Source organism: Gymnodraco acuticeps, unplaced genomic scaffold (genome assembly GCF_902827175.1).
Source record: "Gymnodraco acuticeps unplaced genomic scaffold, fGymAcu1.1, whole genome shotgun sequence".
NCBI classification, from domain to species: domain Eukaryota; kingdom Metazoa; phylum Chordata; class Actinopteri; order Perciformes; family Bathydraconidae; genus Gymnodraco; species Gymnodraco acuticeps.
The window spans coordinates 255199-278329 of NW_022990921.1; the positions used below are offsets into that span (position 1 = coordinate 255199).

Here is a 23131-nt window from a genome sequence, read left to right on the forward strand (position 1 = left end):
CTCACGATGGCCTTACGAAGGGCAAAATGGACACACTAATTCAACACGAAAATGAACCTTCGTATGGTATTTTGGCAATTTTTTGGCATGCCAAAGATTTTGCCACTGCTCACGAAGTTGCTGCCGGAGCCTGAGAAACTCCACCGGCGGTCATACGATGGCTTAAGATGCCCTCACGAATGGCCCGATGTTGTTACGATCAGAGCCGAATTTGAACATTTCCTTTATCGTGTGTCCAACTTATTTCCCACAACTTAATGCAAATTAATTGATATCTCTTATATGATGTACATTTCTGGATATCCTTTTTTATATTCTGTCTCTTGTTAGTAAAATAAACCTACCATTACAATTATAAACTGTTAATTTCTTTGTAAGTGGTTAAACTTACAAAATCGGCAAGGGATCAAATCATTATTTCCTCCGCTGTATTTGAGTCCGGACAAGAGAGGTGGAACGAAAGGCAGACTAACTTTTCCATCTCTAGATCCATGTCTCTGGCATGGCTTGATATTCAAGATTGAGAAATATAAATTATAATTGCTTCGTTGTTCTTTATGTTTTTTTAGTCCAGGTCTAGTTTCATAAATAATGGCATGAGAATGAGCAGTCCACCATCATCCCGGTTCCCAAGAAAACAGGATCTCAGGATTAAACGACTACAGACCCGTCGCCCTGACCTCTGTGGTTATGAAGTCCTTTGAGCGCCTTGTCCTATCACACCTAAAATCCATCACAGACCCCCTCCTGGACCCCCTGAAGTTCACCTACAGAGCCAACAGGTCTGTGGACGATGCTGTCAACATGGCCCTTCACTTCCTCCTCCAGCACCTGGACACAGCAGGAAACTACTACGCCAGGATCCTGTTTGTGGACTTCAGCTCTGCCTTCAACACCATAATCCCGGCGCTGCTGCACGACAAGCTCAGCTGCACGTGCCCTACTCCACCTGCTGGTTGATCACTGACTTCCTGTCTGACAGGAAGCAGCACGTGAGGCTGGGGAAACACGTCTCTGACCCCCGGACCATCAGCACTGGTTCTCCTCAAGGCTGCGTTCTTTCCCCTCTGCTCTGCTCCCTGTACACCAACAGCTGCACCTCTAGTCACCAGTCTGTCAAGGTCCTGAAATTCGCAGACGACACCACGCTCATCGGACTTATCTCTGGTGGGGACGAGTCTGGGACTATCTGGTGACTTGGTGCAGGGACAATCACCTAGAGCTCAATGCTCTCAAGGCAGTGGAAATGGTTGTAGATTTTAGGAAGAACGCAGCCCCACCCGCCCCCATCACTCTGTGTGACTCCCCAGTAACTGCTGTGGAGTCTTTCCGCTTCCTGGGCACCATCATCGCCCAGGACCTCAAATGGGAGCATAACAGCTGCTCCCTAATCAAAAAAGCCCAGCAGAGGATGTTGTTCCTGAGGCAGCTGAAGAATTGCAACCTGCCAAAGACAATGATGGTGAACTTCTACCCCTCCATCATGGAGTCCATCCTCACCTCCTCCATCACCATCTGGTACGCCGCAGCCACAGCCAAGGATAAGGGCAGGCTGCAGCGTGTCGTCCGCTCTGCAGACAAGGTGATCGGCTGCAATCTGCCATCCCTCCACGACCTTCCCGCCTCGTAGCGGGCAGATAGTGGCCGACCCCTGGACACAAACTGTTCACCCCCCTCCCCTCTGGCAGGAGGCTGCGCTCCATCGGGACCAAAACCTCTCGCCACCTGAACAGTTTCTTCCCCTTCGCTACCGGCCTCTTAAACAAGGCCCGGCCCCCCCACTGACAATTTACCTCAGTCATAATGCAGACTCTATACGCATTACATTAATGCACACAATGTCCAAATATTGTTCAAATATTGCTTACTGCACATATTTCGTATTTTATATTCTATAATTCACTGCATTCTATTTCGCTGTAAATTACTGCTTTATTTTATTGCTATCTATCCATATTGTTTTACAGTGTTCTTAATATAGTTCGCTATCTGTGTAGTCTTTTTTAATTTTTTGTTTTATATTTTATGACAAGTCAAATTCCTCGTACGTGTGAACCTGCAATAAACCCGTTTCTGATTGTGATGTTTGTTGCTTACAGATTTCAGATAAAACATTCAAATCAATCTGTGTTTGCATATAGTTAGTAAGGCTGAAGCAGCTCAACAATCGATCAACTCCGAAGCTAAACCTGACAATACATCTGTTCTCCTTGGAGATCCACAACACTGTCAAAATACTGCATGAAATGAGTAAAACACCTCAATCAGGTGACAAAACAAACCTTAAATACCTGTGCCATAGGGAATCCTACAGCGACACCCTATGGCACACACAGTGAATAACACCCAATTGTGACAGCCCAAAACCCAAACATGAACTCTCATCTCCGGCCCCTACGCGACAGGCTAAAGTAAATGTACTAAGTTTATACAGTATATATATGTTCACTTTTTAGTTACTGTGTCTGTACCTATGTACCCCTGATGTCAAGGTGTTGTGTGTATATAATGTGTGATGTAAATATATATTTTCTTGAATAAAGGACAACAGATATCTATATATCTACATTGAGAGTCAGTTGGCTAAAAAGTGTCTAAAATCAGGGAAATTACCATTCTGGCCAATAACCAATAATCCAACATGTGAGAAATCATTGAATAAATAATTCAAATAAATAATCTCTTTATTGGATATAGTTTATTCTGCATCGTGATTATCTTTTTAAAACAGAATATTAATTTCATGATGATACATGACAAAAAACAACATCAAATCTTATAATAATAGTTAAGAAGCTGGAACCAGAGAATATTCAGCATTGTTGCCAGAAGGGTGTTTGAGTAACGTAAAACGGTTATAGATAATTTAAGGACATTTGCTTCAAGTTTATATCCTTAATAAGGATGAAAATAGTACAATTAATTATTTTCTATTTCAATTATTTGAAGATATCCTCACATTACATACATGCAACGAAAACTGATATTTAATTTGTTTGAACGTTAAAGGTAATCAATTTTATTTAATATCTTAATTTATAATCTAATAACATCTAATCTATCAAATGTCACACAAAAGAGTAAAATGCCTGTTATATATCCCACAGCCAGAGGGAATTAAAACCCGAAGAGATTCAGTTTATGACCACATAGCACAGAGAAAACATTACATCTTCATATTCTGGAAGCTGATTCACCAATTTTAGGAACATATCTTAAAGTTTGCATCCCTAAAGAAAAGGAGCAATAAACACAATGTTTAACTCAATTGAAGATATTAATAACAGTGAGTAATTGCACAACACATTTTTAGGATGAAATATAAGTTTCAAATGAAGAATTAAATTGTTGTATGAAATGACTGTAAAGATGCATTAGAGGTCATCATGTTAATTGGTAATAAGATTTCCTGGAATTGCCCTCTATTAAATATAATATTATTTTAAAATGTCTCATTATATTTTATCTGAAAGAAACATATAAAAAGTCACAAAATCGGAAAATAAATCCAGTTTTTCGCAGGTCAAGCAGATACATGAACAGTTAACACCCCAAACATATTAACTTCAAAACCATATAGAAAACATTACAACCCTTATCTTATCTCACTACTGATAGATTATTCAGATCATTGTTGCAGCTGAATTCTGTAACACGAGGACTTTGAGGAAAGAAATGCACTTTTCTCTGATAAAAATCACACACAGCAATTCAGCTTTAGAGCTCATCCCTCTTCTTCTCCTCCTCCTCGTGGAAGACTTGTCCATCCGGCTGCTTCCTCCAGGCCACTTGGACGTTGTCGTCCAATCCCTGGGCTCTTAGGTTCTTTTTCGCCTGAGACACAAAAACTCATTATCATTATCGTTCCAGTAAAAACAGATGATTTCTCTTTAGCTCACTCATCTGAAATGGTAGCTGTTCCCCTTATTTCTTCCAGTGTAAAGGCTTACCTCAGGTTATGGAATAGTATTTGTACATGTTCCTAATGCATTTGGTGGCATGTGGCTAAGTTTCTGCTATTTACTTCTGCACATATTTACACGTCTTCTTACTAAATGCTTGGGTCCTGTTATTTGTGGCCAAAGTATTGAATACTATATTGGATATAGAATTTCATTCATGGTCATCTTGGTCCATTTCATTCGTATTGAAATTCATTTACTGCATTTTCTTTCGTTGAATTCATTATTCTTTAATAGTTCTTTGTTTCCTACCTCTTTCGTCTCTTGTTCTCATGTCATGGGAATTTCCTTTCTGGTGATGTTTTTGCATAAAAGTAGAAAACATGATTTACCTCCACCAACATCGCATCCAGAAAAGCTTGATCGTTCAGATCCACACCGTTTGGTTTCTTCACCCTCACCTTTATCACTTGCATTGAAACAGGCACAGCTAGAAACACAAACAAACTTCATCAGTCACAACGTTTATGGTGTCTTCTTTTTCAACAGACTCAATATCATCACTTGCTTTGACGTAGCTGTGAATTTTACTCACGTCCGTAGCAGATGAATGGTTTCTCCACTCCACAGTCCGCGTCCTCCCATTTTCCAGAGTTGTCAAAAGCTGCAGCCACACAAACCTTTGAAGCACTGTAGTTAGGTTCATTTACTTTCCAGTACTTGAAGGAGGAGTTGCTTCCATCGGACCACTTCCAGGAGTCTCTGTAAAGGCCGATCCAAACCCCCCCTTCAGGTAACAGATCAACAATCTGCTGGTTCTCTGCTGGGTTTCTCACACTGGCCAGGTCTGTGTGGTGTTCTCTGCAGTAGCTCTGGGCATCAGTCCAGTTCATTGGGCTCTCAATGGGGACAAATGCTGCATTCGGCCCTGAAAATGGACCCCAGAGAAGCTGAGTAGAGGCACCACGACATACAGCCTGACATCAATGCCACATCTCTGGTGGTATTGATGCCTTTATAATATAAAATATTACATTTAAATCCCACACATTTGTACTTTGTAATTTGTAGTTCTGGGGTTTTTCAACACATGAATGTTGGCAAGAAACTTTAGTAGTATCAGTGGTGGAATATTCAGATCTTTTAATAAAAGCAGGAGTACAACAATGTGAAGATACTGTGTTACAGGTTAAAGCTTCATTCAAATTATATTGATTCTATATTGTTCTTATTCTGTTTAGCACAGATGTATAAGATGTGAAACGTAACTACAATTCTGAAACAAGTTAGCAAAGTATTGTATATATCATTTCCTTTTACAGTACGTTATCATTTAAATGAAACCATGTGAGAATTTTAGTGAAAAGGGAAATGTCTTTAGTGGAACTGCTAACAAAAGAAAAAAAGTCACAAAGAAAAAAGGTTGGGAACCGCTAGTTAGATAAAGACCAATGCATTGTATTTCAGAAGCTTAAAATATGATTTTAAATGTGTTATATTAATTTTAAGTTTATATTCTTACCTGTGACATCAAAGCAGACCGACTTGAGGGCGTTATTACAATCATAATCATGCCATGTTCCATCACGATGAAGCAATGTGCATTGTTCATCGTGCCCGTTGCTTGGTTCCCCATGCTTCCTTGGTCTGAACTCCGTCTCCCCCGGTCCGTAGAAGTTTGGGTCTGACATCGACCACCTCCAGGTGTCCCGGTCATCGTGCAGCCCTATCCAGGCTGACTGAAAGCAAGACATTGTTATAATGATTACATCCTGTTGAAGCTTTTAAAGCTGCTGCTGAAGAAAATGTGTATGTTTAATAAAGAGAAGGTTTGCCTTCATGAGACCAGCCTTGGTACGTGGTGATCTAAAGGGAATCCCCTCAAGTCAACATTCATTCACAGCCTTGTTACTCTGAACCTCTTCCACTTTATTACAGGGTTTCATGCTATAGCTTTGGCTTAAAACATGTTCAACTCTGTTTTAATACTCAGGTTCCCATAGGACTTTAAAACAGGTTTAGCTTTCTGTAATAATCTCTCCTTTTTAAATTTAACTCTAAAAGAAATGTAAGTCATTTGAATTGAAAGACAGAGAAAAGTGACCTCACTTGGTTGTATTGGCCTGCCATGTCGTTCAGGAGCTTCACAACCTCCATGCTGTCTACAGTGGCCAGGTCTGTGTGTTTCTCTCTGCAGTATCTCTGTGCTTCAGACATGGTCTTTGCTTCAGAAACAAAATGGTACTGACGTTCAGCATGTGAGGAGACAGCGCTCAGCCCTGCAGAGACACAGACACTTTGATTAGATTCAATATCAATTACTGAACCAACTTCTCCAAATTACATTAAAGTTAAACTGTAAATTAAAGAACTTAAGTAATTGTCAGTGGGAAACCAAAATAGAAAGTACTAAAAATTGCTAATGAGATAATATATTTTAAATAAAAATAATAATGACCTGAAAGGGCGATGATGATCAGAAGAACTGTTTCCATCCTTGTCTCTTCCCTGTTCCTCTCTTTTGGACAGAGACTGCAGATGTGCAGCTGTTTATATTATACATTAGGTCAAATGCAAAGTGGATATGGAACTGACACCTTTTTTACATCAGGCTTATTTACTTACATTTGCACATGCATTTACAAGGTAGGACCAATAGAGTAATGTGGGCGTAGGACTGGTGATGCACAGCAGGAAAACCAAATTCATGCCCATAAACAAAAAAAATACAAAAAGTCTGAAACAACACTGATCATTTCATATAATGAGAAACCTTTACAGTTTACAAGCTAATACATTTAAAAGATCACAAAACCATTGAAATAATTATTGCTCTAACTTCTAGCTTCATACTTTGGGTATTCTAGTAAAACATGTGTTCATGCTTTAATGTTACACAAACTTTATTTTCTTTGTGTCTGGATACCTGTTTCAAACGCTTTGTTGTAGCTGCTCAAAAGGGTTTTATTGTCACGGCAAAGGCTTGAGTCCATGTTCACCCTCTGATGGTGTTTACTGCAAACCAACATGAACTGAGACACATTCAGAATGTTTAGAGCAGCTTTACAATTAAAAAAGCTTTATGTTTTGAAAACCTCACTTTTCAAAAATAACTTTATAGTCTAAAAAATATTACCTACATTGTTTAAAAAAAAGCGTCTTGTCATCCAGGCCAAAAATCTTCAACATTTCACCCTACAGGAGGACACACAGTGGAGGAAATAAGTCTGTGATCCCTTTCAGATTTTGTAAGTTTACCCACTTACAAAGAAATGAACAGTCTATATTTTTAATTGTATCTTTATTTTAAAAGAGAGAATAAGAATATCAAAAAGAAAATTCAGAAATTGACATTATATAAAAGATTAAATTGATTTGCATCTAACTGTGGGAAATAAGTATTTGATCCCCTTGCAACACTTGTCTTAGTACTTGGTGGAGAAACCCTTGTTGGACAGACAGAGGTCAGACGCTTCTTGTAGTTGGTCTCCAGGTTTGTGAACATCTCAGGAAGGATTTTTCTCCTCTCTGAAGATCCTCTCCAAATCCTGAAGGTTTTGAGGCTGATGCTTGGCATCTCGAAGCTTCAGCTCCCTCCACAGATTTTCTATGGGATTAAGGTCTGGAGACTGGCTCGGCCCCTCCATCACCTAAGTGTGCTTCTTCTTTAGCCACTCCTTCGTTGCCTTGGCCGTATGTTGAGGTTTATTGTCCTGCTGGAAGACATGACCCATTGTCAGTGTCCTGGCTGAGGGAAGGATGCTATCGGCCAAGAGTTCACGGTACATGGCCCCGTGCATCCTCTCCTCGATGCAGTGAAGTCGTCCTGTCCCCTTATCAGAGAAACACCCCCAGAGCATAATGTGTCCACCTCCATGCCTGACGGTGGGGATGGTGTTCTGGGGTTATAGTCAGCATTTCTCTTCCTCCAAACACGGCGTGTCGAGTTGATGCCAAAGATCTCGATTTAGGTCTCATCTGACCACATCATCGTATCCCAAGCCTTCTCTGAATCATTCCGATGTTCATTGACAAACTTCAGACGTTCCTTTCATGGTCCTTCTTGAGCGGGGGACCTGCATACTTGTCATCTGTCATGCAAAAAGGTCAGACGCAACAATTGTTTGCGTAGGCAAATAATAAGCAAGTAGCTGAATTACATATTTGAGACTTCAACTTTGTTAAAAAAATGTTATTACCATTTAGTTGACTATAGGAACAAAAGAAATAGTCGCCACAATGATGTGTCTTTTACATTAATAGAACTTCATGTTGTTAGGTTTCCAATGCTTTAAAGGGTTTGACAGTTGTTGTTTTTGATCCCATTACAAACACATTATCCCATTATCTTATCTTATTACTCATCTCTTTCGACTCCACTTCAAGCGATAGAATTACTAAATTTGGATAAAAGCGTCAGCTAAATGCAATGTAATGTAATGTAATGTAATCTTAGTACCCTGACCTTGGCCAGGAAAAACAGGCACTCACTTGTTTAATTATTTTGCGGTCTAGATTTCTTTATTTTTTTTATTTTTTGCGTGTGTTACCTCGAGGGCCGTATCAAATTTTCTCGCGGGCCGTATACGGCCCGGGGGCCGGAAGTTCTCCACCCCTGATTTAGAATGTATCCATACTCAATGTAAGAGCTTGTGCCTCTTCGGGGGGTGCTAACATTTAAACATACACGTTATTCTTTACTTTCTTCCGTCTTTATATTTAGAAGATATTACTTATCTTCGTCATGTTGTTTCCGTAGCAACAACAATTTCCTGTCAACAGCGTAAACTCGCCTTCAAAATAAAAGCATCTAAATAAAACAGGAAGTTAAAGGTGGGGTTATTTGTTGTTATATTCCATGGAATGCTCTTAACATCCCGATAGCGATGAATATATTAAATGCTTTGACAATAAATACATAAAAAACGTCATCTGTGGAAGCCGTGGTGCTGTAAAAAGCACGACCAATCATCTGAGCCGGCCCGGCTAAAGTAACTGGATGGCCTACCTGCCTGTCAGCCTTCCATCTGTGCACAAACTTATCTCGTGCCCTCATTGGTCATGTGCGCGTTCAAGTGTGTTGGAGGAGGGGCTCTGTAAGGAAGTCTGAAGGAAGAGGCAGATTTTTTCCTGTCGTGTACTTTCAAATTCTATAGCGCACTCGAGCTGGTTTCTCCAAAATTACATACCCCACCTTTAACATCAATTACATTTAAGACATACAACTGCAACGAAAGTAACAAAAACAAGGTAATATCCTTTTCAGCTTCACAGAACACAAATTGGGTTATTTACATAATATGTTTACATGATTTTGTTGTGCAATAAAACAACCAGAGAAGCGATCTGCAAGGAAACATAGCACCACCGTGTCCTCATGCTCCTGTTTCACCTGCTTACTACAGGTATCATCACTGCTACTGACTTCGATTGAGCATTTGTGATTAATTGTGATTGAAGCGCCTCTGCTCTGTAGAGTTTCTCAGGACTGACTGAGGAAGATGCTCTGAGGCTGGCCTTTTAATACGTCCACGTTACCATGACACATGGGAAACACTTGAGCTACTCAAATTCGGCTGTCTTCGCCGATACCGTGGCGTGGTCCCATCTCGATGTCATTGTACTATAATACGATGACTACACGACGGCATTGTGAGGGCTTCACGTAGTCGTGTTGCCTTCCTAAGACAATCGGGCAGCTTCTTGTTTCCTTCGTATTGTCTTCGTGAGGCGAAAAATGCCCGATGGCACCGATGATCACACAAAGTAAACGACACGATTTGACAAGATGCCCTCATGATGGCCTTACGAAGGGCAAAATGGACACACTAACTCAACACGAAAATGAACCTTCGTATGGTATTTTGGCAATTTTTTGGCATGCCAAAGATTTTGCCACTGCTCACGAAGTTGCTGCCGGAGCCTGAGAAACTCCACCGGCGGTCATACGATGGCTTAAGATGCCCTCACGAATGGCCCGATGTTGTTACGATCAGAGCCGAATTTGAACATTTCCTTTATCGTGTGTCCAACTTATTTCCCACAACTTAATGCAAATTAATTGATATCTCTTATATGATGTACATTTCTGGATATCCTTTTTTATATTCTGTCTCTTGTTAGTAAAATAAACCTACCATTAAAATTATAAACTGTTAATTTCTTTGTAAGTGGTTAAACTTACAAAATCGGCAAGGGATCACATCATTATTTCCTCCGCTGTATTTGAGTCCGGACAAGAGAGGTGGAACGAAAGGCAGACTAACTTTTACATCTCTAGATCCATGTCTCTGGCATGGCTTGATATTCAAGATTGAGAAATAGAAATTATAAGAAAAATTTGTATTTGCTTCGTTGTTCTTTATGTTGTTTTAGTCCAGGTTTAGTTTCATAAATAATAGTAATAATAAAAATAATACGTTTATTTATTATAGTACCTTTCAAAGAAATATAATTCATAAAGTGCTTCACAAGTAAGAACAAAAGTTCAAATGGTTTCACAGAAACATGAATACAATAACCACATGAGGAGAAATGTAAGGTAAAAACAAAACACAGACGACGTGGAATCCTGAAAGGAACAAATATAATAACAGAACACATCACACACATTTCAAATAGAAATAAAAGCCAATGTAAAAAGATAGGTATTCAGTAGTTTTTTAAAAGCTTCTACAGAGACTGCAGAGCGGATGTCTATAGGGATCTCCTGATCTCCTGAACTTCCCCACTCAATCTATCAAGACCCGAGCAGTTCTACCAGAAGTCCAAGGTAAAGGCACAGGCCGGCGCATACCGATCATGGAATCCCTCACCATATGAACTCTGACCCCTCAAGTCTACAAGTGAAGAGACACCATGTGTCAGCTCCTTTTTAGAATAGTATTTCTTCTCTTCTCTGAGAAACAAGTGTATGAAAAGAACAGCCAGAAACAGAGGAAGAGAGGCACAACGTGACTACGTAAATGCACTCTCCTAAATATTAAACGAGTAAGAGGTGAAGAAACACAAAGCCAGAAATTGAAATGAAAAGGCACCATCATGCTTCCCCTTAGAATAGTGTGGAAATTATGAAGAGGGGACAGGGGATACTAGTGAAGAGGGACAACAGTGAAAAGGCCCAACGTATCCAACGTACTAGCACTCTCCAAAGAGACAGAAAGTCAAAGTATACGCCGAGAGGCACAACGTGACTACGTAAATGCACTCTCCCGTTTAAATTAGTTCAAGGGAAAGGGGGTGAAAAACTAAACTAATCAAAAGCAGGAAGTAGAGAGGCCTAAATGCCCTCTCCTAGATTCAGTTAAAGGAAAGAACTGGGGAACAAACAAGTACAGGAGGAAAAGCCCAACGAGTCAACGTCAACACACTCTCCTAGAATAGTTCAAGGTAAACGGGGTAGGAAGAATATAGTAAGAAACAGAGCTGAAAAGGCGTCCAAGTAGTGTCTCTACTGTAGGCTATTTGTATTATATGTACAGCACTTTGGCTCGACCAAAAATTGTTTATAAATGTGTTGTATAAATAAAACTTGATTTGATTTGATTAGGGAGAGAGCTCCACAGTGTTGGAGTTCCACCTGAAAGGCACGGTCACCTTTAGTTTTTAAACGAGACCGTGGGACAGCCAGTAAGCCCTGGTCTGAAGACCTAAGGGACCTACTGGCAATGTAAGGATGGAGAAGGTCACTTATATACTCCGGTGCATTTCCACGCAGGGCTCTATATGTAATAACCAGAACCTTCAAATCAATTCTAAAACGAGTGGGGAGCCAATGTAAGGATTTTAAAATGTGTGTAATGTGTGTCATCCTGCTTGACCTGGTTAACAGTCTTGCAGCAGCATTCTGGACCATTTGGAGGCCTTTTTTTCCTGCCCAGGTTTAGTTTAATTAATAATGGCATGCGAATGAGCAGACTGCATGTTTGTTGCTAACAGATTTCAGATAAAACATTCAAATCTCTATGTGTTTGCATAGTTAGTAAGTCCGGAGCAGCACAACAATAGATCAACCCCGAGGCTAAACCTGACTCTTTGGAGATCAACAACACTGTCAAAATACCACATTATGTGAAAGCACAACATTTTGTGATTATAATGAGGAACATATACTCAAATATAACATTTAAGGTGATTAATGCACAATACTTGCTCCTTAAGTCTATATGTTATGATGTAACTGTAATCACCCTGTTAGACATTGCATTGTATATTCCCAGTTAACTGTTAACAGTACCTTTATTGTAGAGATATGTTAGAGTACAACAGCTTTACTGTTTTGGTAACAGTGTGATACTGTAAAGATGTTTTGTAGTCTGATACTGCAATTATTCTTGATAGTATTATACTTTATATTTACAATATACTAAATATAGCCTTCTACAATACACTCCTGAATCATGAATATTCCCGCACATGTACATCATTTAAATACCAAACATAAACTAGAAAAACCAGAACAAATACATGTTCATTACTGAGACAGTAGCTGGTACTTGTGAGACGTCTGCCGTACTCATGGACATCATTTAGAGCTGTCTTAATAGTTGCAGTGCTCCAGTATTAATATTGTCACCAGTTTCCGAGCTTTTCATGATATCAAGCAACTCTAGCGTTATAAAGAACCATGCAATGAAATGTCAAACTGCAGCAGTGTCTGTACTTTTTTGCTTATACTCTTGTATATTCAAAATTATGTTACATGCAGGACTTTTACTGGTTACTGAGTATTTGTACGTATTGTAGTATTGCTTAAGAGTTGATTTATTGTCTTCTATGTTTTTTATAAGTCCAGTTTTTATTAGTTTAATAAATAATGGCATGTGAATGAGCAGACTGCTGTCACGCATGTTTGGTGCTTACAGTTATCAGATAAAGTTCAAGTCATTATGTGTTTGCATATAGTTAGAAAGGCCGGAGCAGCTCAACAATAGAACAACCCTGAGGCTAAACCTGACAATACATCTGTTCTCTTTGGAAATCAACAACACTGTCAAAATACCACATTATGTAAAAGCACAACATTTTGTGATTATTATTAGGAATATGTACTCAAATATAAAATTAAAGGTAATTAATGCTCAATTCTTGCTCCTTAATGCGATGGAAACTTCTAAAGCAATGAAGAAGAGACTCAGAGAGACACGAGGAGAGCAGGGACTTTGATGGCAAACACTGATGGTTTTTGGAGCTTCGGCCGGAGAATTCACAAGACATGTCGTGTGCCACGAGTTGACACGGCGGTTGCCAAACCAATTCTGACGATCTCTACCCCAGACCCATGTATTTAGCTCTGAGAGGATAATCAACATTGTCCATAACAAGATAAAATAGACAAAGCACAATAACACCTCTATCAGCTGACGCCAACAGGCAGGAACAGGGAGACAGGACACTGAGAGCAGAGCAGCCAAGGCTACAGGTGCCTGTGCTCAGTGAGTCAGGACAGACTGATCACCTGGGTCAAAGTTATGGGCCTAGGAAAATGTTTCCCCAACACTTAAGTCTATATGTTATGATGTAACTGTAATCACCCTGTTAGACATTGCATTGTATATTCCCAGTTAACTGTTAACAGTACCTTTATTGTAAAGATATGTTAGAGTACAACAGCTTTACTGTTTTGGTTACAGTTTGATACTGTAAAGATGTTTTGTAGTCTGATACTGCAATTATTCTTGATAGTATTATACTTTATATTTACAATATATATAGCCTTCTATAAATACACTCCTGAATCATGAATATTCCCGCACATGTACATCATTTAAATACCAAACATAAACTAGAAAAACCAGAACAAATACATGTTCTTTACTGAGACAGTAGCTGGTACTTGTGAGACGTCTCATGGACATCATTTAGTTTCGGTTAAACTGCAGCAGTGTCGGCACTTTTTTGCTTATACTCTTGTATATTCAAAATGATGTTAAATGCAGGACTTTTACTGGTTACTGAGTATTTGTACGTATTGTAGTATTGCTTAATAGTTGATTTATTGTCTTCTATGTTTTTATTAGTCCAGGTCTAGTATAATAAATAATGGCATGTGAATGAGCAGACTGCTGTCACGCATGTTTGGTGCTAACAGTTATCAGATAACGTTCAAGTCATTATGTGTTTGCATATAGTTAGAAAGGCCGGAGCAGCTCAACAGTAGAACAACCCTGAGGCTAAACCTGACAATACATCTGTTCTCTTTGGATGAGGTAAAACACTGTCAAAATACTGCATGAAATTAGTAAAATACCTGCATTGAAAGGATAACATAAATTATGTTTTTGTATTTACTTGCACATCTCAAAACATTGTCTTGCACTATTTTATCTGTTTTATTTGTTCTATGTCCTAAATATATTCATGTTGCACTGTTGGAGGAGTCTGTGACTTAAGTGTTTCATTGCCATATCTACACTGTAGCTAATATGACCATGACAATAACACCTTGAATCTTGAATAACATTTTGTTTTTAGAATTAGGAAAATGTATATTCCCAGTTAACTGTTAGCAGTCCCTTTACTGTAAATATGATGTTTTAAAGCAAAACAGCTCAGAAGAAGGAGCTATGTGGACACAGGGCCTTAAGTGGATTTAGCCTTTTCAGTTTTACCCTGACTCCACACTCGTTGACCGGGCAGAGCAGCAGGGGGTTTGTGGTCGGGATACAGGAGTGAATACTGACGCTGGAAGTTGTCGGCGATGGCCAGCAGTCGGATCTGGTCGGGGGAGTTAACCCTGTAGGACTCTGGACACAGCGCGTCCACCTTCAGGCTGATGAAGGGCAGGGAATACATGACGTGTTTAACCCACCGGCACATACCTTGATGCAACAACATGCTTTCATTACATCTACCTATTAACTATCATCTTACCGTGTTTTATTTTCTAATGCATTTTTTGTAAAGTAGGCTACATCTCTTGTGTGAAAAGTGCACTTTAAATAAAGTGTGTTACTATAACCAGGGCTGCAAATAACTGGTGCGCAGGTGCGCATGCGCACCTCCGCCAAAAAAAGAGCACCGTGTCATTTGAAAAAAGGCGCATTTGCATACCAACATTGAGAGAGAGAGAGGGGAGAGAGAAGGGAGAAGAGAGAAGGGAGAAAAGAGAAGAGAGAGAAATATATTTGCGAGTTGCATAGGAACTCAGGGCCGGCCCGTAGCGCTGGCGTAATAGATGTTTGCCTAGGGCGCCAGATCTGTGGAGGCGCTGCGCTGGCAGCTCTGGGAGGGAAAAAAACATTTTTGACTGTTGGTGCTCATCCTAATTTTCGGCCTTGATGTAACAACATTCATAATTAAGTAAATGTAACACCCTTTTCACCCCGGTTACACGTTTCATTTGCCCTGTACGATGGGCGCTGTAAGTGATGAAAATGGGGCATGTTGGCTTATCTGGCGCCCGCAGCTCTCAGCCAAAATGCGAGTGAGCGTGGGAGAGAGGGAGGGTGCACCGGTACCGGCGCTGTTGTTATTAGAATCTGGTGCCATGCTAGCTGCTCTAACGGATATAAGAAGAAGATGTTTCTACAATGATGTGGAGGGAGAGTCCTCTCCAGTCAGACTGAGAGGCTGATAATTACAGCTCAGTGAGGTAAAGGACTCTTGAGTGTTTAGATAGTTCACTTTAGTCTAAGTTCAAACGGTTTGGTCACAATTTATGTAAACACACATTTCCAAGGCACTCCTTTATAATTATTGGGATAAACAGGTTTGAAATCATTCCAATGTATACTATAGGACAGTAACCACAAATATCCTTTAAAACTGGAGAGATAAAAAAAAAAACATAAATAAATATTAAGGTAAAATAAGATATGAATGAACAACACAAATAAAATAAGTTACATTAATTTGTTATTGGCTATGGTAGGTTATTGGTTATGTTCACATACTTATTTGATTACATCCACTTGTCTAAGATGACAACAGAGACTTTCCCAAAAGCAGCTGTTGACTTGTGGATGCAAGCAGCTAATCGCAGACTCAACCAGAGAGAAAGAAGTAGGCCTACATCATCAGCTACCATGTCTGACAGAGAGGAAGACAGTCAGGAGGGTAGTGATGACAGCTTGTAGGATTACTGGTCGTGCTAATGTTGTCTTGTGTTCACCTCTGCATGTGTGTTCTGTGTTCACCTCTGCATGTGTGTTCAGCGCGTGAGTCTGGCAAATAAAGTCAAGACCCCTCAAAAGTTACAGTTTATTTCATTTTAAGGATGAGCACCAAGCAACATCTCCAGGTGCTCCTTTGAGAACCAGGGCAAAAAAGTGATGTGCACCCCTGACTATAACATACTTTTTAGTAAAAATGTAACCTAAAAACTACTTAAAATGTATCATCAAAAGCAAATGACTACTTGTTTCAGCCATAAATGTATAAATATGTATAATATTGTTGAACTTTCCTGTCGGCTCTCAGACCGTAGTCGAAGAAACAGGGGGATGACTCTCTGTTTCCTCCCAGGGCAGAAGCAACCAGCTTCAGGTTCAATAACCCCCTTTACCAGTGGTGTAGTGGGCATTGGACGCGGGGGTACGCCGTACCCCCACTTATTTGGAGCATGATCTTTTTTTCAATAGTCTAATAAATATAAAATCATTGCCAGTCTTATCAGTTGCAAGTGTGTATTTGTTGTAATAATGACAAAAACATAATACATTTCATAGTAATGGCCTATAATAAAAAATAAAAACGATATCCTTCAAAAATGATGATTCGTCATCACGCTCGTGACCCCACAGCGAGCTGGGGGTGTGTCAGTGACACACCCACGGCCAGCTCACCGCCCGCCGATTTTGCGGCAGCTCTTTCCCTCAAAAACGCTAACGAAAAAGCTCTATAATGGAAGGAAAACGTTTTTTACTTGACTTCTTTCTAAAAAGAATATAATTCACAAGAAGAAAGAGGCTAGCAGCACCGAAGCTACAAGTGAAGCTGCTACTAGTACTACATCATCAGAAGAGCCGCCTAAAGATGTGAATAATGCTAGCTAACGTGCACGTTAGCTGCGCTAGCAACGTCCCCCTGGCTAGCTCAAGTTCACCTTTCCCAGAGGTATGGACGTGCATGTGGCAGAGGAAACAAGAGGCTACCCGTGGATAGACTGCAAAGCTGGGAAACTGGGCTGCTGTTCATCCATTTCGGATTTATCAGTCTTCAAAACGCAAGGGGTGTGTGTGTGTGTGTGTGTGTGTGTGTGTGTGTGTGTGTGTGTGTGTGTGTGTGTGTGTGTGTGTGTGTGTGTGTGTGTGTGTGTGTGTGTGTGTGGTGTGTGTGTGTGTGTGTGTGTGTGTGTGTGTGAAGCAGCGCTGTCTGCTTATTTGCAAAGTAGGCTAGGCCTAATCAGAATAATTTCAAGTCCAGATTCAATGTTTGCATTAGTAGGCTATATTTTTCGTTTCGTTTATTTAATAAGTTAATTTCAGGACAACTTTGGGAATTTGTTTGTTTGTTATGAGTTTTAAATAGATTTTGAAAGTGGAGATAGAGAGAAGCAGCGCTGTCTGCTTAGTTGTAGCTTATGCAATGTAGGCCTATAAATTGTTGTAACTTATGTGCCAGTGTGCCCATGGTTTTGAGTCTATGTGTGTGTTGAGCGCAGCGCCGTCTTCTTTTTGAAGTACAGTAACTAAAGTAGGACTAAGCATACCGGTAGTTTCTGTGGACCTGCATGTCTGCCCGTTTTGTGAGTGCACTGCGCGCGTGCGCACTTGTGTGGCATTGTTTGGGATGACCTAATTAAAATAGCGTCCCCCCAGTAAAAAAATCCCCACTACACCACTGCCCTTTACTGAAATGACTGGAGAGAAGCGAGCTCTTCTTGGGAGGCCGTTGCATTTATTTAGTTATTCTTGGTACACACAATACCAGTGGCGAGACGTCAGCGCCCTCTAGGCCCTCTGTGAGGGCCTAAGATATTCTAAAAAATAATATTTGAAAACATTATAAAAAAAAAACATTTTTTTTTAAATATTATTTTTTATATATTTTTTTAGTTTTTTTTTTTTAACCCTAGGTATAAAAGTCACGGCTCGCCACTGCACAATACTTGATATACCTATATCTTCTGCTGCCTCTTTTTTCACTTCCAGAAAACACACGTTCACTCACTCTCGCTCTACCATACCCACACACACATGCATGCGCCACACCCCTCTCTCTCTCTCTTAAAGGGATAGCGATCTCACTCTGCATGACCCTAATATCATAACAATATGTAGGAGCTTTAGCCCGATACAAAAGCTTCCATGGTGGCTTAAATCCCGGGGATGAGTTGGCTGACGCGCTTTACTGTGTTTATAGATACCGGTTGTGTTGTTATTGTAATGGCTTAGGCTTGTTATCGGATGTGGAATAGACAAAGTACATTCCATGTATTGAGCAGGTTTTGTGCATCGTCAAAGTGAGGTCCATACAATTATCCATTCAATAACAAACTTGCGGTACAGCAGTCAAAAACCATTTGCCCTTCAGGGTCAGACACACTCAATCAGATGACAAAAACAAACCTTAAATACCTGTGCCACAGGGAATCGGACAGCGACACCTTATGGCACACACCGTGAATAATGGCACATTTCCACTGCAGCGGGGTATCCCCGTTTAAGCGTCCTTAAGCGTCCGCGCTCAGGCTGCCTCGCTGGCCGTCCGAGGCCATGGCGCATTTCCATTACAGTTTAGGACCTGGGGTAGCAACGCAGTGTAGGCGGGGCGATCGGCTTCACATTTCGAGTTGTTCCTTTGAGCTCCCGCTGGATTTGATCATCCCCAATGAGATGGAGGAACGTTGTCACCTCCTCGGTCGACCACGGTGTGCTTTTCTGTGACGTTGCCATTTTTGTAGCTCCTCCGTTTACAAAAATGCTGTGTATAAAAATGCTGCAAGCTTGCTTCTAGATATATATGCGACGCTAGGGATGATCTCGCGCGCGATCTTGTGACGATTCTCTCTGACCAATCAGCAGTCGAGAGCGTTGACGTCACTAGTTCAGCTCTGGCCTGATAGAACCACGATTTTATGGGGCTGGAAAAAGAGGGAAACAGTACCCGCTAGCCGGTGCTACACTATATGGAAAGGCCACCAAAAACTGGCCTGGCCGCTTGAGGACGATTAAAGACGCTTAAACGGGGCTACCCGCTGCAGTGGAAATGCGCCATAACACCCAATTGTGACATTCCGAAACCCAAACATGAACTCTCATCTAAATGGCTCTTACACCGGCCCCTAATTGTAAGTGACAGGCTTTCAAGTTCCCCAAAAAAGAGAGCCATTACCATATCACTACTGTTTTATCATCCAGACATGGATCCAGTTTGTAGATATAGGATTTGTTTAATCCTTGGCAAGCACAGTCCCTTTTGACTTGTGTGCCGTCCAATGGAATGCTGCTCTCCATGAGATTTGCTGACCAGTGGCTTCCTGGTTTCCAAAGAAAGTTGGAATATTCAATCATAGTAAGGAAAATGTCTGTCTTATGGACATAGTTAACATGGTGTTTGTCCTTCAAATGTACTGATGTCCGCACAATGGAAATGTGATGTCAACTTCCAATGCAAATTCCCTACCACCGGCAGGACACATTTTACCAACTATGCCTACACACATGCAACACTTGGGGGTTCTATATGCATGTGTCTGAGGGTAAAAAAGTCATCATTCTGTATATAAATATGTTTGTCAATATCATGGACATCTCCTGCTAAATTGGGATCCACAAAGCTGACACCCTGCTGACACAGCAGTGACTCTGCTGTACATTTCATGAGAAATGGACATATTCCTGTACATTTTATGAGTCCAAATGTGGATGGAATGGACAGGTTTCAAGCTTCTTTCCTGGGTTACATAGTGCTGTGAAGTAGCCTGTCCTCTGGGTGGTGGGAGAGCGAGGTGCTGGAAGGAGCTCTCTGGGTCACATCCTGCTGCTGCTGCTGCTGCTGCTGCTCTCTCTCTCCCTCCCTGTATTCACAGTACTTTTACCCAGCGTTCACACACTCATTCCGGGGTAAGAAAGCCATGTGCATCACCCTGGATCTCTGCCTGTGAGTGTGGGACCCTGCTTACAGCAGTGAACCTGGTGCAGCCTGCTGCTGATGCTGCTCTCTCTCCCTCCCTGTATTCACAGTACTTTTACCCAGCTTTCACACACTCATTCCGGGATAAAAAAGCCGTGTGCATCACCCTGGATCTCTGCCTGTGAGTGTGGGACCCTGCTTACAGCAGTGAACCTGCTGCCACATTTGGTCGCGTCCATTTCATGTACATTTAATGGGTAGTCACATGTGGATGAAATGGACACAATTCCCGGAGGTTCCAGGCCAAATTTGGGAGATCATATGCGGCCTGCCATGCGCCCCCACCCGTGGAAAGCAAAAACAAGTAAATAAAACGGTCAATTATATCTTTAAAATAATCAAAAATGAAGTTTAAAAAATTCTCGAAAAAACGGCTAAGTGCCAACGGAGCAGGGGCTCACAAAAGCTCAAGTCTTCGGCGCTTCCGGTGAAAGCCCCGGAGACATTTGCACTACCCCGTTGCATTTTTACAACGGAGAGGGGAATCGAGACCTCCCTTCCTCCGTTCAAAAAATTAATTCATCTTTTCCAAGCTACCATCTGCACGAAATCAGAAACCCGGTTTTTGAGAGCACTTAGAAAAAAACGGCCTATTTCACATGATGGGGAAATCATGGAGGAATGCATCCGCTGCATGAGCACTTTGGATCGGATACAATTGTTGCCTGGAGGACCCCCAATCATGGTTCTTACAAAACTTTAAGTTTTTGAACTGGTCTCTGGAGGAATTCAAGGGGAGTTATCACGGAATAATGAGACACTATTTTCGGATACATTTTATCAATTTTCACCCTTTTCTCTGGTTCTTCCAAAAGTTAATTTATACTTTTTCTGACTCTGGAGGAATGCAAGGGGAGTTTGGGCATACTCTCCCCGCCTATGGAACACTATTTTCGGATACAATTTATCCATTTTCACCCCTTTCTCTGGTTCTTCCAAAAGTTAACTTATACTTTTTCTGACTCTGGAGGAATGAGAGGGGAGTTTGGGCATACTCTCCCCACCTATGGAACACTATTTTCGGATACAATTTATCCATTTTCACCCTTTTCTCTGGTTCTTCCAAAAGTTACCTTAAACTGTTTCTGACTCTGGAGGAATGTAGGGAGAGTTGTCAGGGGACTCTACTCGCCTTAAGAGACACTATTTTCGGATACAATTTATCCATTTTCACCCTTTCTCTGATTCTTCCAAAAGTTAACTTAGACTTTTTCTGACTCTGGAGGAATGCAAGGAGAGTTATCAGGGGACTCTACCCGCCTTATGGAACACTATTTTGGGGTACTTTTGGGCCTCCTGCCCGTGTCCACATGCCGGTGCTTGGCGGTCGGAATAATAATATTTTACAGGGCTCAGAGGTCTGCCACTTTGAAGCTCCTGGAGCGGACAAATATATGTGTATTTGCCTGAATGATGGAAATAAACACAAAATGCTATTTTACAGGACATGACTGATATAGTGTATTTTCACAGCTTTTTGGAAATACACCAAATGTGATTTTGCAGAGGGCAACAATAAGCTCATTTTACCCATGTGATGTTGTGCAGAACATTACGGACCAATCATCTGAGCCGGCCCGGCTAAAGTAACTGGATGGCCTACCTGCCTGTCAGCCTTCCATCTGTGCACAAACTTATCTCGTGCCCTCATTGGTCATGTGCGCGTTCAAGTGTTGGAGGAGGGGCTCTGTAAGGAAGTCTGAAGGAAGAGGCAGATTTTTTCCTGTCGTGTACTTTCAAATTCTAGCGCACTCGAGCTGGTTTCTCCAAAATTACATACCCCACCTTTAACATCAATTACATTTAAGACATACAACTGCAACGAAAGTAACAAAAACAAGATAATATCCTTTTCAGCTTCACAGAACACAAATTGGGTTGTTTACATAATATGTTTACATGATTTTGTTGTGCAATAAAACAACCAGAGAAGCGATCTGCAAGGAAACATAGCACACCGTGTCCTCATGCTCCTGTTTCACCTGCTTACTACAGGTATCATCACTGCTACTGACTTCGATTGAGCATTTGTGATTAATTGTGATTGAAGCGCCTCTGCTCTGTAGAGTTTCTCAGGACTGACTGAGGAAGATGCTCTGAGGCTGGCCTTTTAATACGTCCACGTTACCATGACACATGGGAAAATTGAGCTAAAATCGTCTGCGGGGTGGCGTGGTCCCATCTCGATGTCATTGTACTATAATATGATGACTACACGACGGCATTGTGAGGGCTTCACGCAGTCGTGTTGCCTTCCTAAGACAATCGGGCAGCTTCTTGTTCCTTCGTATTGTCTTCGTTAGGCGAAAAATGCCCGATGGCACCGATGATCACACAAAGTAAACGACACGATTTGACAAGATGCCCTCACGATGGCCTTACGAAGGGCAAATGGACACACTAACTCAACACGAAAATGAAACTTCGTAAGGTATTTTGGCAATTTTTTGGCATGCCAAAGATTTTGCCACTGCTCACGAAGTTGCTGCCGGAGCCTGAGAAACTCCACCGGCGGTCATACGATGGCTTAAGATGCCCTCACGAATGGCCCGATGTTGTTACGATCAGAGCCGAATTTGAACATTTCCTTTATCGTGTGTCCAACTTATTTCCCACAACTTAATGCAAATTAATTGATATCTCTTATATGATGTACATTTCTGGATATCCTTTTTTATATTCTGTCTCTTGTTAGTAAAATAAACCTACCATTAAAATTATAAACTGTTAATTTCTTTGTAAGTGGTTAAACTTACAAAATCGGCAAGGGATCAAATCATTATTTCCTCCGCTGTATTTGAGTCCGGACAAGAGTGGTGGAACGAAAGGCAGACTAACTTTTCCATCTCTAGATCCATGTCTAGATGGCTTGATATTCAAGATTGAGAAATATAAATTATAATTGCTTCGTTGTTCTTTATGTTTTTTAGTCCAGGTCTAGTTTCATAAATAATGGCATGAGAATGAGCAGTCCACCATCATCCCGGTTCCCAAGAAAACAGGATCTCAGGATTAAACGACTACAGACCCGTCGCCCTGACCTCTGTGGTTATGAAGTCCTTTGAGCGCCTTGTCCTATCACACCTAAAATCCATCACAGACCCCCTCCTGGACCCCCTGAAGTTCACCTACAGAGCCAACAGGTCTGTGGA

The 23131-nt window shown here is 41.0% G+C and overlaps 1 protein-coding gene across 1 annotated transcript in view; it reads right to left on the reverse strand.

Moving 5' to 3' along the window:
- Nucleotides 1–2841: 2841 nt before the first annotated feature.
- LOC117558056 (secretory phospholipase A2 receptor-like) overlaps nucleotides 2842–23131 on the reverse strand; it is a 51686-nt gene continuing 31396 nt past the window's right edge. The window contains exons 6-7 of the mRNA XM_034234018.1: nucleotides 4295–4392; nucleotides 2842–3834 (exon numbers count right to left, since the gene is read on the reverse strand). Of these exons, the coding sequence (XP_034089909.1) occupies nucleotides 3718–3834; nucleotides 4295–4392 (215 nt within the window). The 3' untranslated portion in view covers nucleotides 2842–3717. The remainder of the gene's footprint in view (nucleotides 3835–4294; nucleotides 4393–23131) is intronic.